This window comes from Nasonia vitripennis, chromosome 1, assembly GCF_009193385.2.
Source record: "Nasonia vitripennis strain AsymCx chromosome 1, Nvit_psr_1.1, whole genome shotgun sequence".
In the NCBI taxonomy this organism is placed as follows: Eukaryota; Metazoa; Arthropoda; class Insecta; order Hymenoptera; family Pteromalidae; genus Nasonia; species Nasonia vitripennis.
This window is the reverse complement of record NC_045757.1, coordinates 11,818,055-11,832,535: the sequence shown is the minus strand read 5'-3', so window position 1 is coordinate 11,832,535 and position 14,481 is coordinate 11,818,055. Positions and strand designations below refer to the sequence as shown.

The window sequence follows — 14,481 nt, the reverse complement described above, 5'->3', positions numbered from 1 at the left end:
AGCGGCGCGGTAGTAATGCGGATGTAAAATAGTTTATACCTCCGCGTGACGAAAGAGACTTTTCGAAATTCCCTACAGCTCACGAATCCCCGGCTCTATTGCGTTCTCGTCTCGCGCTTATAATTAATGCAAAATCTCAGCCTCCGCTCCTATATACGCGGCATGTATCTCATCGAAGCATTTTCCTCGTTTCACACTCAATATATATCCATATAGGAAACGTAAACAAGAGATGCGCGCAAAAACAGCTCCCCCGTGAAGAAGAAGAAAAAAATTTGCGAATTTGCACGTGAAAGAAAAGACGCAGCGAGTCTCATGCTCCTCTCGCGAAGCGCGGATGAATATGTATAAGAAACATCCTCGCGATTATTCGAAAAGGCCGCGGGTAAATATTTAACATATACACGCTGGTTTACGCACGCGTTCCAGATTTCGTATAGTGTGCGGTGTGCGTGCTTTTTCGTCGCGCGCGCATGGTGTGACATAATAGGGGCTGTAGAGAGAGAGAGAGAGAGAGAGAGAGAGAGAGAGAGAGAGAGAGAGAGAGAGAGAGAGAGAGAGAGATGCGATCGTTGAATTATGGATGCGAGCGAAGTTCGCGCGCGTGTCTTGTCGGTCAGCCGCGCGGGGACGACACGACGTCGACGTTTATATTTTTTATACGGCGATGTAATATGCGCATATAAGTTCGGATCCGAGAGGGACAAGGTCGTTGCGGGTCTAGCTCGCTCTCTCGACGTTGGGCAATACGCGGAGGTGATTTTCGGCTTTTCCTGAAAATGCCGGCCAATTTAGAATGCTGAATTGTATCCGGGCTGATGAAAATCGTACGATTCTGGCGAGAGGAAGAGGAGGAGGAGGGAATTTCGAGACGTTGCGCGGTCGGTTATAGATCGGCTTATGTAAGGGGTATGTGAGCGTAGTGGAAAGGAGCAAATCGGGCCTGATATTTTCGGAGGCCTGTGCCGCTTTCCTTTTTGAATAGAAACTTATGTCTGCACGCGGTCGCGGGAATACGTGTCGCGTTTTACAACATGCGCGGCACTATTATTGTCATCGTCGGGTTGGACTTCGCGGCGAATGAATTTATATTTATTTAGTAATTTATAAGTATTTTTCGAATGGAAAAACGCAGAGAATGTGAAAACAGCAGATTGATTGAAATTATTATATATTAATATATTGAATCAAGTTGGAGAGCGACAAGTAGAGCAGCCCAAGTACGGCGGAAGAGATGCCAAATAGCATGAATAGCATTTACAGCCAGTTATTACATCGGCCGCGCACATCTCGAACATTCTGACATCACAGCTTTCGTCGGCTTCGTAATCGATGACTCGCGCGGCGAGTGAAAGGTGCGGAAAAAATGAAAAACCATTCTTGCGACCGATTCCCAAATCGCAGCATTTTCATAAGCCAGCATTCTATATATCGAAGAGCCCCGAATCACAGTCGGAAAAAAAATCGGCTCTCCAAATATGATTCTCTTGACACAGTTCATTAAGAGTCCCTCCATCGTAATCCGCGCACAGTCGCGCGAGCCCGGCTCTATCGCACTTTCACCCCGCGGCTCGCGCGCGCGCACTTTCACTATTGAAAATTAGCCTCGCCTCGCGCAACTTTACGCGCGCGAAATTCGTACTCTTCCTCCGGAAAGAAGCGAGGAATCGAAGGTCGCGCGCGTGGCCGCGGATGCTGTAACTTGCTCTCGCGGGAGTTTCGGAAATGCGTGAATGCTATACGCGCGGAGAAATCGCCGGCTGCTCGAGGTGCATAACGCTCTTGAGGAGCGAAGGTCATTGCTGGATACTGATGGTGTCTCGAGGATGCTCGAAGAAATCGGGCTTTTTTGCCTTATGCGGTGTATTATGGGTTTCTTGGAGAGTTAATTTTTTTATACTGTCAATAATTCACGGATATTCTAGCCTGGACTGGTACACTACGTATATAATTAATCTGCGCCGCTGAACATCAAAGACTGGCTTTGAACCATTCGATGACTTTGTAAACACATCAGAATGGATCATTTGCCTGATGTTAGTTGATGATAAAAAGTTGTTTAATCGTCAATTATAAATAGCTTTAGCAATTCGTTTTTAATTAGTGCCCTTTTTGCCTTTGCATCGAAGTTCGTTCGAGCACTTCAGCAAAAAATACAAATTGATTAGTATGATGATAATTCACTTTCCGCGAATCCTTGAATGCCTTGATGGATCCGTATTTTTCACAAAAAATGTGAATTCAAGTAATTTTTGGCATTGTTTGGCAAGTTCGTTGTTTAAATTGCAATTTTTGCTTCTAAAGCTTTTATCATACACACTTCAATGACGCCTGCTTGAAAACTAATGTGCGCTAATTAGAGAGCTAACTTCCGTAAACTTCGTTGGCATTCATTACCGCGAAGCACTTGTTTACAGATGAAAGCATATTTTATATGTAAAAGTGTTTTATAACTAAGAGAAAATAATGAGATTTGAAAATAATATCTATCGTGAGAAACGTAAAATGCTTTTTCAGCAATATTATCCAACTCTGCCCAAATACAAAAACCGCTGCCAATTCATTGACACGTAGCTTCCTCCAACGAAATTTATTGTTCCAATAAATAAAATATTGTTTTAAAATACAGTATGTGAATGCTATTTAAAATATTTCAAAGCTTAATTATTTTGCTGTATGAGCAATTTTCTTATAGCAAAAGATATATAATAATCAGTAAAATTCGATCAAAATCTCTCAAAATCGCGAAAAAGAAGAGATTGATGAAAGGACAACTCTGTAAAAATAAAGTTATCGTATTAAGAGAATAAGATTGTAATATAAAAAAACTTACGTATAATTTTACTATAAAAAAACAAATATATATTGTGCCGTATAATTCTACTTTCAAAACATGTTGCATAGGAACAATTCATAGGGAGGGACTTTAACGACGTGCAACGACACCCCTATAAGAAGAAGAAAAAGTTTTGAGAAAAATCAGGTTTTACATTTTAGCTCTTTACTTGAGAACCGCTCGACGAAATCATTTAATTTTAGCAGGAAATAGCTATTTTTTGTGGTGAATCAGCAAATAAAATTTTGATGCATTGTTTAGATATAAGGAAGAATTGTTAGAGATATAAAAAAAAAATTGAAACCTTGATATCTTAAGAACCATAGGGGTTTGAAAGCTGCGCAATGAACTTAGCCCAAGACACATAAAATATCTACTTTTTCCCAAAATCTTAAGTGCAATAAAGCCTTTTTACTTCCGTAATTGAGGCATTAAAAAACTCATTTTTTCCAGTTTTCGATTTTTTACTGAAAAAATATATAGTTTGACTCGTGATCCATCGACATGATTTTTTTCGTGAGGTTATGATGTTTAGTTTCAGAGATATGAATTAAAAAAAAAACACCTTTTTCATCTTATCTGCCGAACAAAGCGGTCGATCCCGAGGACCAAACGGGGAAAAGTAGGTAATTTTATTCTCTTTCAAATGCATATTAGCTGAATTGTTTGTAACGATGGGATGATTGAAAACAACGCAAAATAGTGTTTTTCAAAAATCAAAAATTGGCCATAAAAAAAATAGTTAGAAAAATAAAAAATATATTTTTTTCCCGAATTCAGAATCCAAAAATATACATGCATGTCAAATTTTAATGATATTGACGGAGTAGTTCCAGAAATATTACGGTATACATCCGAACACACACGCACACATCCACACACACATACACACACACACACACACACATCCATACGGACATTTTCTAAAAACACGTGATTTGAACTTCTAACACATCAAAAAGTATTTTCTAGAAGTTTTGACGAAACTCAAAATTTTACTATTACAAAGCTTCATCTAAGAGGAATCAAAAAATGTTATGCAGTTAATTTTGTACTGCATATTTTTGCTTCACACATAAAGCCATTTATAAGGTAAACATTGCGACGGAGAGAACTTAATACAGGCGGCTCCATCTATACTTTCACAAAATAATTTATCAGAGACTCGAGCAGCTTCGCGGTTGCAACCGCAGACCGCAGTGCATGTATCGACGTGGGCTATACAGCCAGAGCGATCGGTAAAGAGCCGATCGTTCACTGCTCGTATCGACTGAGTTTACGAAAATCAGAACAAAATATTTTTTAATAACACACTTCGCATATTTATATTTTTGCAACGATTAAAACGATTCTATTCGATAATTATTATGTATAAAAGCATCAGTATTTGTTTACAAACATTAAGAGCATCATGGCGTGCATACAACCGGTTTACCCCTCGCGAGAATCGCATATCTCTTATTATACTGCACTGTACGAATGCAATATATCCGTAAATGGATAATATATACCGACTCGCAAAACCAGATTTTGATGATAAAAAGCGCAATTACTCTATAGCTGAATATTTTTTAGCTTTCCGAGATAGACGCTTGCCCTTTGGAAATCCTTAAAAAATCAGCTAAACGAATCACAAGCCGCGCGAAATCACCGCATCCTGCATTAAAATAATCAACGAACTCAAAACGTCATGACTCTCCGTATATGTACATAATTGCCATTCAATTGCGCGCGCCACAATGTGAGCAGAGCGCGTTTCCTCCATTTCACCTCCACTTTCCCGTACTAAAATTAAAAGTCGCGCAAAAGCCGCCCCTTTGTTCGCCGGCTCTCAAACCACGGCAATCACTATTTGCGTCATTTCGCGCGCACATCAGACCGCCTAGCCTTCGCCAGGACAAAGGACTACCGGTTTCCCTTCGACCGGCATTTTTCTCATTCACTTCTACCGTATAATATCATTCCACGCAATACTTGTTCAATTCTCCGGGTTACTTGTACATTGTGCAGACTTATGGGAGTATATAGTGAAAATCACGCAGAGTCATGTGCGGATTGGATATTGTTAAGGTGCAAAAATTGATCAAGAACCATGGAGGAATGTGCGGTTTTTGTACGTTAAACGAAGAGATAAGTGTTCGAAGCATAGAAGCGCACGTGGGACGCATGCTGGGAATACAAGTGTAAACAGCAATGTAAATATAAAAGTATTGTTCTTTAATGATAGTTTCACACAAATCGTTACAAACAAAAATTCGTCTTTTAAAAAATCATGTTATACTTCATTATTTTAAAACTAGTTAATTAAAAATAAAAACAAACAAACTATCGTGATCCGCTTGTAAAATACAGATTGTCCACAACTTAAATTAGATCAACAAAGGTTTACATATGTGTATATCAAGAAATAAATATAAATGCCATCACTGATTCGGCGCGAAGTTCTAAGAACTATAAGGAATTCTTGTTAAAAAAAACAGTGAAGACAAATGGGGTATATAGGGTTAGGTTTTCTAACTATTTCTATACACAAATCTTGCTCGTCGAAATTTCGGATTGAATCGAATAATATTTTTCATGCGTCACTTCTATCTCAATTAGACGAAATATCGATGAAAATATACAGAGATCGAAATTGAGAATCCGGGTGAAAATCAATCGAACGGCGTTTCAATCCGAAATTTCCCAACGTGGACTACAGATGTATACACAATTTTGCTTTGCTCTCCACTACAACGATGTCCTGCATATCCTTAAAAAGTAGTTTTCTTAAAACATTAATTTTTGGCACTCATTCATTGTGAAATTGTCGTTACGCAAACTCTGCTACTCGATTTATTTATTTTTTTGACGATTTATTCTTGAGTATGTCGGGTCGCCGAGCAACGGACTGCGCTGCTATACACCGCGCTCCTGAGAATAGAGCTTAGAACATTTCGCGTCAGCGGTCGCTTGGAAATCGCGAGGAGCTATTTTTACAAAATAGTCCATTCTCCAAAGGACCGGTGTGCTGGAACCAAACAATCCGTTGTTCGACGAGCTGCATTTTCAACTCTCGAAACAGCCTTTGTGTGCGCGATCCATACTCTCGTACTCCGCACTCATTCACTCGGTCATCCGCACTGAAACCTAGATAAGAGGACAAGAGGCAAGCGAGACATACTCAAAAAAAGTCTTTACGCGATTCGTCCAACGTCGCCGATTCGCTGCGTGCAATCTCTCCCCCCTGTATATGTCGTTGGCGCTACTGTTCCTATATCATAACTGTACACGGGCTTATTCTTCAGTCTCAGAGATTGACGACGGGAATCGCGGCGGGCTGTCCGGATCCAGAGTCCAGAACGTGTATTGCCATGGTCAACTGGCTGCGCGAGAACGTCCCGAAAACGGATGCTCCCGTGGCGCGCGAAAGCCTGCAGCGACGATGATGCGAAGGAAGGTATTAGGAACGACAAGCCGACTCTGCTGGCGATCACTCGTCGAAGCCGCCTCGCTTGTCGATGAACACCCTGTTCCTGAGGCCGCTGTCGCTTATGTAGGCGGTGGCCATCTTGTACTGGCTCGGGTATACCGAGCCGTTCTCGCTCTGCTTCTCCGACTCCTGCTCCTTCAGCAGCTTCTCGCTCTCGAGCTTCTTCTCCTTCAGGGCTTCTTGCTTGGCCGCCTCCTTGGCCTCGGCCGTCGCCTTCCTCTGGGCCTTCTTGGTGTAGGCCTGGTTGTAGAAGTCGCGGAAGAGGAAGTAGAAGAGCACGGCGTGCATGCCGATCCACCAGACGAAGGCCTTGGGGTAGTCGCAGTCGATGAAGAGCAGCTGGAACGCATGGATCATCACCAGGACGAACTGGATCATCTGCAGCGCGGTCAGGTACTTCTTCCACCAGAGGTACGGCTGGATCTTCGGTCCCAGAGCTGCCAGCAGGTAGTAGCTGTACATGACGATGTGGACGAAGGTGTTGAGCAGGCCGAAGAAAGAGCTGTGACCGCCTGGAACGAAGGCAACAGAAATTTTTACACTCGCTTATAAAGCGCTTTGTGCTCTCCGGTTTGGTCATTTTGCGCGCGAGCGAGCGCCAATTAAGGGCAGGGATTGGACGAGGAGTACGTACCTGGCGAGAACTTGACGCCGAACCAAACGGACATCGGCATGATTCCGTGATGAATCACGTGCAGTGTGGAAATGTGGTCGTTCTTCTTACGGAGCACGAAGAAGAGCGTGTCGGCGAACTCGATGAACTTGGAGAAGAAGTACCACCAGCAGCCGCGCGCCATTCGCATGGCCTGGGGACTGCGCGAGTAGTCCACCGGCTGACACCTGAACGAGTAGTCGCCGCCCCAGCCGGACGCCAGGCACTGCGAACACAATGGACATCGAGGTGTGTTAGCGCATCCTCCACAGCTTTACATGTATATACCTTATGCTGCGCGCGCAGAAATTACCTCGTAGAAGAGCCACGACGAGAATACGACTTCGAAGAGGTTGTACCAGATCATGACCTTTCTGAGATCGAACGGCTTTCTGTTCTCCATCAGTTTGGGCCCAAGGACTTTGGAGAAGTAGGCATAGGAGAGGCAGATCGCCAGAGTCGGCCATGGACTGCTCATCAAGAACCAGTCGTTGACCCTGGGGTCGCTCTTGTTGTCCATCAGGTCCCGATAGCCGTCGTACGCCATTCGCACGAGTTGCGCCATCTGGAACAAAGAGAATTCCTCGCGGTTAATTCGCTGCACTCGGCGACGACTCGGCAAATTTTTGCAGTATACACGCGCACTCGATAAATCGCACAACCGGAGGCGATCGGCGACAAATTTATGCGTGTTTCTTGCACAAATCTTAGGCGCGCACGAGCACGCGGCTAATCCGTTCTAATTTATCGCGGCTCTCTCGCTCTCGGTCTCGGTCTCTCTGTCGCAATCGCGACCGCCTCTCGCTGCACCGGCCGTAACGTGCAATAATCCCCCATCCTCATCCTCCCCTTGCATTATAACCAATCAAACCCTGCCGCCGCCGTCTCGTCAAATATCTGCATAACCAGCTCCATACTGCAGTAGCGGAGAGGAGAGAGAGAAAGAGAGTCCGGCGCATACGCATCCGGCGCTAAATGCATAAAGGCGCGCGCGGTCGCGCGGCAGCGGCTATGTGTACCGCAATTACTTACGTACGAGAGTGTATACGCGAGCGACGCTCGTAATTACCTTGTCGGGAGGTGTACACGGACTCGAGAGCCTTCGCTGCCATAAGGCCGCCCGGTGTTTCCGTTCGAGCTTCGCGCTCCGACGACTCCTCCCGTCTGCGCATGTGTGTGCCAAAGCTCGCTCGCTCGCGTCTTTCCTTTCACTATCACCGATTCGAGTTTTCCTTCGCGAACGTTCGCGCGACAGCAACCCCTTGCGAAAGGAATTCTCTCTTGCGAGGAGAACTGGATTGCCGCTTGCTCTTGAATCGAGCAAGAGGTTGCTGCGCTCTTGATTATTCGCTGCGCTTTTGCTCTTATTAGGCCACTCGCGCATCGACCAAAAGGGACGAAGATTCAAATGTTCGAGGAATCATCGGATTATCGGCATATCCGGCGAGATCTCGAGCGAAGCACGTATATGATATCGGCTCCACTCGGCGTTTGCGCAATCTTTACAGAACGAAAGGAAAGAGTATTTCTCGCGCTCCGAAAACTCGTTTCTCTCTCGAGCGCGCGCCCAGGAAAAATGCCGACCTATATCCATAGGCCTACACACACGATGATGAAAAACGATTAAGTTTCGCGTGCGCGGTGTACACGACAATAGAAAGGTTGCAGAGTCCGTCCTTCTTTTTCAATTTCGTGGATGGGATATGTCTCTTCTCATTAGCAGCGAGACGACTAGCTCGCGGGATTGTTTTAAAATTCTCGAGAATTGCACAAGTTCTGGAAGATGCTGATGGCGTTTTTTTCGCGCAAGAGCCGCTCGCGTTCATTGTGATGCAGAGTAATTTTTTCCTTTTTTTCGCCGCCGCGTAATTGTCGTGTGAGGTTCGCTACGCTATCGCGCGCGCGCGCGTGTGTGTGAGGGTATGTAGCGCAAGTATATCTTAACGAATCGAAATTCGAAAAGGACCTCGATTAAGCGCGCGACGTAACGCCGCTCTTCTTTTTTGCAAACGATCAAGACCGGCTGCGAATTTTAAGGATCCGATTAGCAGGCATCAGGTGCTGTCCTGTGCCGGGCGATGCCTCGCTCGGATTTGTTTACTAATCGCCGCGAACAAAGCGTCGTTATGCAATACCGAATTATGCAATTTCGGAAGAATCAACGAAATGAAAACGATAACGAAGCATCGCATAGTGATAATCGGCGATTGATTAAGCGAACAATTGCAAAACCAACAACGAAGCTTTCAAGATGGTAGCTGCAGCAGCGAAAAGGAGAGATTCTCAGAGCATCGAGGACGACCTTGGCGACCGCGATAGTCGCTCGCGCGTGTCTCTCGGAAAATCCTTTAATTCATACCGCGCGCACAAAGAAACCTACAATTTTTCTGCGTGTCTCTATTCTCGAGAGAGATTGCAATTAATATTCGTATAATTAAACGTAGACACACGGCTGACACTGTCTTGTAGACCTATACTCCCCCGATAACTACCGATTAACTGCGTAGGACTCGCGACGAGAGCTGTTTAGCTACTATGTGCAGTTTTTAATGCCGCGCATTTTTTTTTGTTTTAATTTTCTCGATGATTTATACACTCGTATATGCGCGACTCCGCGCAATGTATATCAATTTGCATTTCCGCGCTAACGACAAAGAGAGGGAGAGTATAAAAATATTGAAATTCATTGTTTAGCCGAGTTCTATAGCGCGATGAATATTCAGCCGGCTTTTATATATTATAATACGCGCCGCGAGTCACCTCGGTGTAAATATGCATTATTAAATATAGCCCGATCATAATTGCCGTTAATATTTTCCTGCTTCGCGCGCGCTCGTTTCCGCGATTATTTCCTCTATAATATGCGGTATAACGGAGCTGCTCGGGCACGAGAAACGTATAGGACTAATTTAACGCTATGCATCGCAGTGTCGGACAAAGGAAATTTCGATTTCGACGATCGTCGCGTACATCGGCATGCGCGAGCCGCACTCGCAACGGAGTGATTAATTTCGAATACGGGAAAGAGCAGGCAGTTTTTATAGCACAGAGTTGTGCGACGACGGACGCTGAACACAAAGCTCGCATTATCACGCGGGTGAATCGGCCGAGAGCGAACAATTTTTTATTCATAGCCAAGTAGACTTTATAGGTGCATGACGGTTGAGGTAAAGAAAAACAGGCGTATCCTGTTGCGGATCGAGGGAAAAAAAGGCGAACCGCGCGCTAATCACACCTGCGCGATTAATCACCCCGCGGAGCGAGCCACGTGCTGGCCGCGACGAGTCACGTGTGCCTGGCGCTCCCCGCTCGAGAATCGCGTGTATTGTGTACATCTCAGTCGCGATTTACTGTACTATATCTACGTACCTATAGACTGTCGCGCGTCTGATAATATTCGTGGGTAAATTCGTCGAGCTCCTAACGAGGAAACTTGTCAACCAGTTCGCTCCTATTGTTAGTATTGTAGCAATAATAATAATAATAATACCGCGACGACAATAGCCGGCTGTTTAAAGATAAAATAACGAAAACTAGACCGAGCGCCGACGACGGTGAAAATTGTCAGAGTACACGGTATACTTGTACACGCGAATTAAAGATAGTCTCGATGAAAGTCGTCGCTAGATTGACTATTATTATACACCTATATATAATCGCGCAACGTCGGTGAGCATTGCAAAATTGTCACTCGCGCAATCGCTTTTCCATTGTCATTTTTACATAAGTCTGAAATCCGCTCGCGACGATCACGATGCTATATACATATAGCATGATGTACGAATTTCTCGCTGTATAGGACACGATATCGAATTCAAGTCTGTATATTCGAACGGACGAGCACTCGAGTGTCTAAAGAATGGCAAAAGGGGGACAATTGCATTTATATCTAATCTATATAGACGCGAGGCGAGCGAAGGATAGAGAAGAGAGAGAGAGAGAGAGAGAGAGAGAGCAATTTAGCGGACGAAAAAACGTATACACTCGCGCGATTGTGTGTATTATAATACACTTACGTCGCGTGGCATTGAGTAGCGAGCTCGCGCGTCAGTTGGCAATTTTCGCGAAACCAGTTTGTGTTCCTTTTCACTTAATTGCCGTCGATAGTCCTCAAGTTCGCGCGCCGATACAGGCCTACATACCTGCAGCGACGTCTAATGAGCCGCGTATTCATATATAGGTATACATTCGAGTAACGCACGCGCGCGTGCACTCTTTGCGATCCTTCGGAACGAAAAAGAATACGCGCTCGACAATGAATTCGAGCTTTATTCCGACGGGCCGAAACGAAAACACACTCGTGTATGTATAACGTAAACATCGCGGAGAGACGGTGTATGTAGAACATCTCGTGATACAATACTCACTTTAGCCGTGCGTGCGTATAGAGGAGTCTGCGATACCAGGCAAGCGTAAATGTATATAGAGCCTCAGCCGAAGGTTATCCCGAGCTCGGAGCACTGGCTTCACTCTCTCGGAACTGACCGTTTTTTAAATCGTCTTCGGCCCGATGAAGAAAAAGCAGCTGCCGATGCGGCTTTCCAGATCCGGACCTCCAGGAGCAGCGTGTATAGAACGTGTAGTGTCGAACAATGCGTGTTTACGTCTGCGATAGCGCGAGTGCGCGCGGCTATCTGCCTGTCTCCTGTTGCGTCCAGAAACTGAAGTCTCCGCGTGCTCGGGCCAGTCTTATATATCGCCTTAGCCGTCCCCCTGCGCGCCTTGTTCCGATTATCTATCCTTCCTTCTCTCGCGCCACCGGCTCCGTATCTACCTGTCGGCGCTGTTGTTGCTGCTATATACACTATGTGTGTATACGCCTCCGCGCGCGCTCGTGTGTGTGTGTGCGTAGTGCGTGTAATAATATAGCGTGTATGCGAGCGTGCGGCGGGACGATCGGCGAAATGTCACTCGATTTTCGCACTCCCCGAGCGACCGATGTCTGAATTATTTATGCGAGGCGGATGGGCCGCCTGGCTTTTCTTTCTCTCTTTTTTTCATTTCGGTCTCGACTGCAGTCGGGGGAAGAGAAGTGCATTATGATTGTGGGAATGATGGGGACGCTTCGTTTGGAAGTCAGTCGTGATCTAGTTGACGGGAGGATGTGCGTCTGTTTGTCTGTGTGTGTGTGTGTGCGCGCGCGTGTGTGTGTGTGTGTGTAAGTGCATCGCTGACACGCGGGGCGACATTGAAGATATGCTAAAATGTTCGGCTGGATTATATTGTGCGAGAGTGCATTGATGCGAAAGTGTAGTGGGTGATTGTTTTTCGTGCTGGCGGGTTCGATCGACTTGGCTTTTATCGCAGGATTCCATCAGCTTGCGATTTTACGTTACAACGTATAATGGACCATTGATTCCCCGCGCATCATCTCCTAATCGTCACGAGTTTTCAATTCTCATCTCCGTGATTGTCGCGCATTTGCCACCAGACGCGAATGAGAACGTAACGAGAACCGGCTCGTATACACGCGCCACGTGCTCGCATCGTATCTTCGATTATCCCAGCGACGATTATACAATCGCAACGCGTCTCTATATATGACGTCAAGTCGCGGAAGATTTGTTTCTCGCTTGCAGTTTTGCGAATTTCCACTATTTTTTCTATACTCGTCTGACTTTTCGCTGTTTTCGTTATGGACTTTGTCGCGCCGCCTGCGTTATTTGCAACGCGATCAGACTAATGAGATTTTTGCCGGGGATCGCACTCGTCATGGTGATTGCATGTTTTACCTTGTCGGCGATTTTTTGTTCGATCAATTGCGCACCCCTTACTCTACTAAACGAGAAGCTCGAATTTGTCGATAAAATGCGTGCTTTTTAAGCTGGTATTTTATAGCTTGGAATGACACATTTTATAATATGCAAAAGCGAAAATAAGAATGAACCGTTACTCCGATGCTGATTCGTATTTAAAATGAACAATTTGTAACAAATGTGTTTAAATAATAATGCCACTGCCCGTTAACGCCGCGATTAATTGAAGTAAATTCCTTTTTAAACGTTGAACGATCGGAAAATCGATAATTCGCAAAAGGCAATCTCAGTCTGCCAGTTATTAGGGTATGATTGGCAAGTCATTACTGTTCCCGATTGTCACATCTTTGAATCCATTCACTTCGCTGACAAGTAACATATAAAAAATAAAATTACTAGCGGCTATCGCACTTTCAGTATCGATCGAAATTCTATCAAATTTAAACAATCGTGATATCATTGCTCTCAAATTACACGCCCGATATTATTGTTTGCATTCACTATTCATATGACGCTTGCACGTTGGAAACTGAATCGCAAAGGTGAATTAACATAGTAACTATACTAGTAGCGTTGTGACGCAATAGCGATTCCTTCTCGTTATGATACGCGAACAAAGTTAAATAATAACTCGCGAGTTGACGTTCGCGCGTAATTCGCAAATTGGGTGTATTTCCACACATGTACTGAACTTGGACTTTTATTCGTCGTGCGTCTAATCACGACAAATGAGTCGTCGAGAAAAACCGTTTGATGAGATTCCGCTTTTTTTGCAACGATTGCGTTGGTGTCATAATGCCTCGTTTACGGCCTACAAAATAGAAGCGTTTTGATTGGAAAACCAAACAAAGTAATGTATTCGTCGGTGTGTTTTTCCGCACCCATCCTCTGCGTGATCTATTTAATAATAAATCTCCGAGTGCGCAGGATACTTCGGTGTTGTTATGGGCGATAAATCTCCCCGTAATAAAATTTCGAACGGATTACGATGACGCATCGTCCAATAGTTGTTTTACGCGAAAGTATACACAATGATGACGCCGACTTTCGAGCCTCAAAAATATAAAACAAAAAATTAGTCTGCCATGCGAGAACCAGCTACGTCCATTGAGAATCTTCGAAGCCGGAAAAATTACCATCTCATTGGCCCACTTGGCTCTAACGCACATCTCCGGCGACGAGAGAGTTCGAATCGTTAGATCATCGAACTTCTAGAACTCTCGTTTCCGATTTTACGTCCCAATAGTGGTATCACAAACATCATATTTAACACACAAATTCCTACGAACCTTTTTTGTTGCCAAGCTTCGAGAAGATATCGCCAAATGATCGCGGTTTAATCGCCTACGGAAGTTTCCACGGTCGCCTTGAGACTTGCGTTCCCACCTTCATTATGCGCCGCGGATAAATTTTATTAGCTCTCCCGCGCTTCCTTTTTCTCGATCAAGTTTTTTCAGCTCGTCGAGCGAGACGTCGATCTCCTTTTTTTGCTTGCATTGGAGCTGGCGGGTAATGTCCGGCCGATTCCCTAAAGATTGTTCCCAGCATTGAGAGGATCAGTTCTGTTATTTTTGTTTTTTTTTTTTCGACTTCTTCATGCATAGGTATTAATGAATGAATTTAAAAAATAACTGTTTATTGTCTATTTCGACATTGCATTGAAAATAAATTGAAAATACAGCTCTCTGCTTTTTATGAATGATGCGCCTCGCGACCGCTGTAGGCATTGTGTTGCTCTTACAAATGAGAAAAGAATTCTCAACCG

The 14,481-nt window shown here is 44.6% G+C and overlaps 1 protein-coding gene across 1 annotated transcript; it reads right to left on the bottom strand.

Moving 5' to 3' along the window:
* Positions 1-5,032: 5,032 nt before the first annotated feature.
* On the bottom strand, positions 5,033-14,252 carry LOC100115278 (elongation of very long chain fatty acids protein AAEL008004). The gene is made up of 4 exons (XM_001599998.6): positions 11,328-14,252; positions 7,274-7,525; positions 6,943-7,186; positions 5,033-6,820 (listed from the first exon to the last, which is right to left on the bottom strand). Exons 2-4 carry the CDS (start codon positions 7,523-7,525, stop codon positions 6,309-6,311), a joined length of 1,008 nt encoding a protein of 335 aa, XP_001600048.1. The 5' UTR covers positions 11,328-14,252; the 3' UTR covers positions 5,033-6,308.
* Between the last annotated feature and the right edge of the window lie 229 nt (positions 14,253-14,481).

Coding starts and splice junctions, on each gene's coding strand:
- LOC100115278 (XM_001599998.6), bottom strand. CDS start 7,525: ATGGCGCAACTCGTGCGAATGGCGTACGACGGCTATCGGGACCTGATG. Junction 7,187..7,273: donor CGTCGTGGCTCTTCTACGAG/GTAATTTCTGCG, acceptor TTGTGTTCGCAG/TGCCTGGCGTCCGGCTGGGG. Junction 6,821..6,942: donor CGGCGTCAAGTTCTCGCCAG/GTACGTACTCCT, acceptor CCTTCGTTCCAG/GCGGTCACAGCTCTTTCTTC.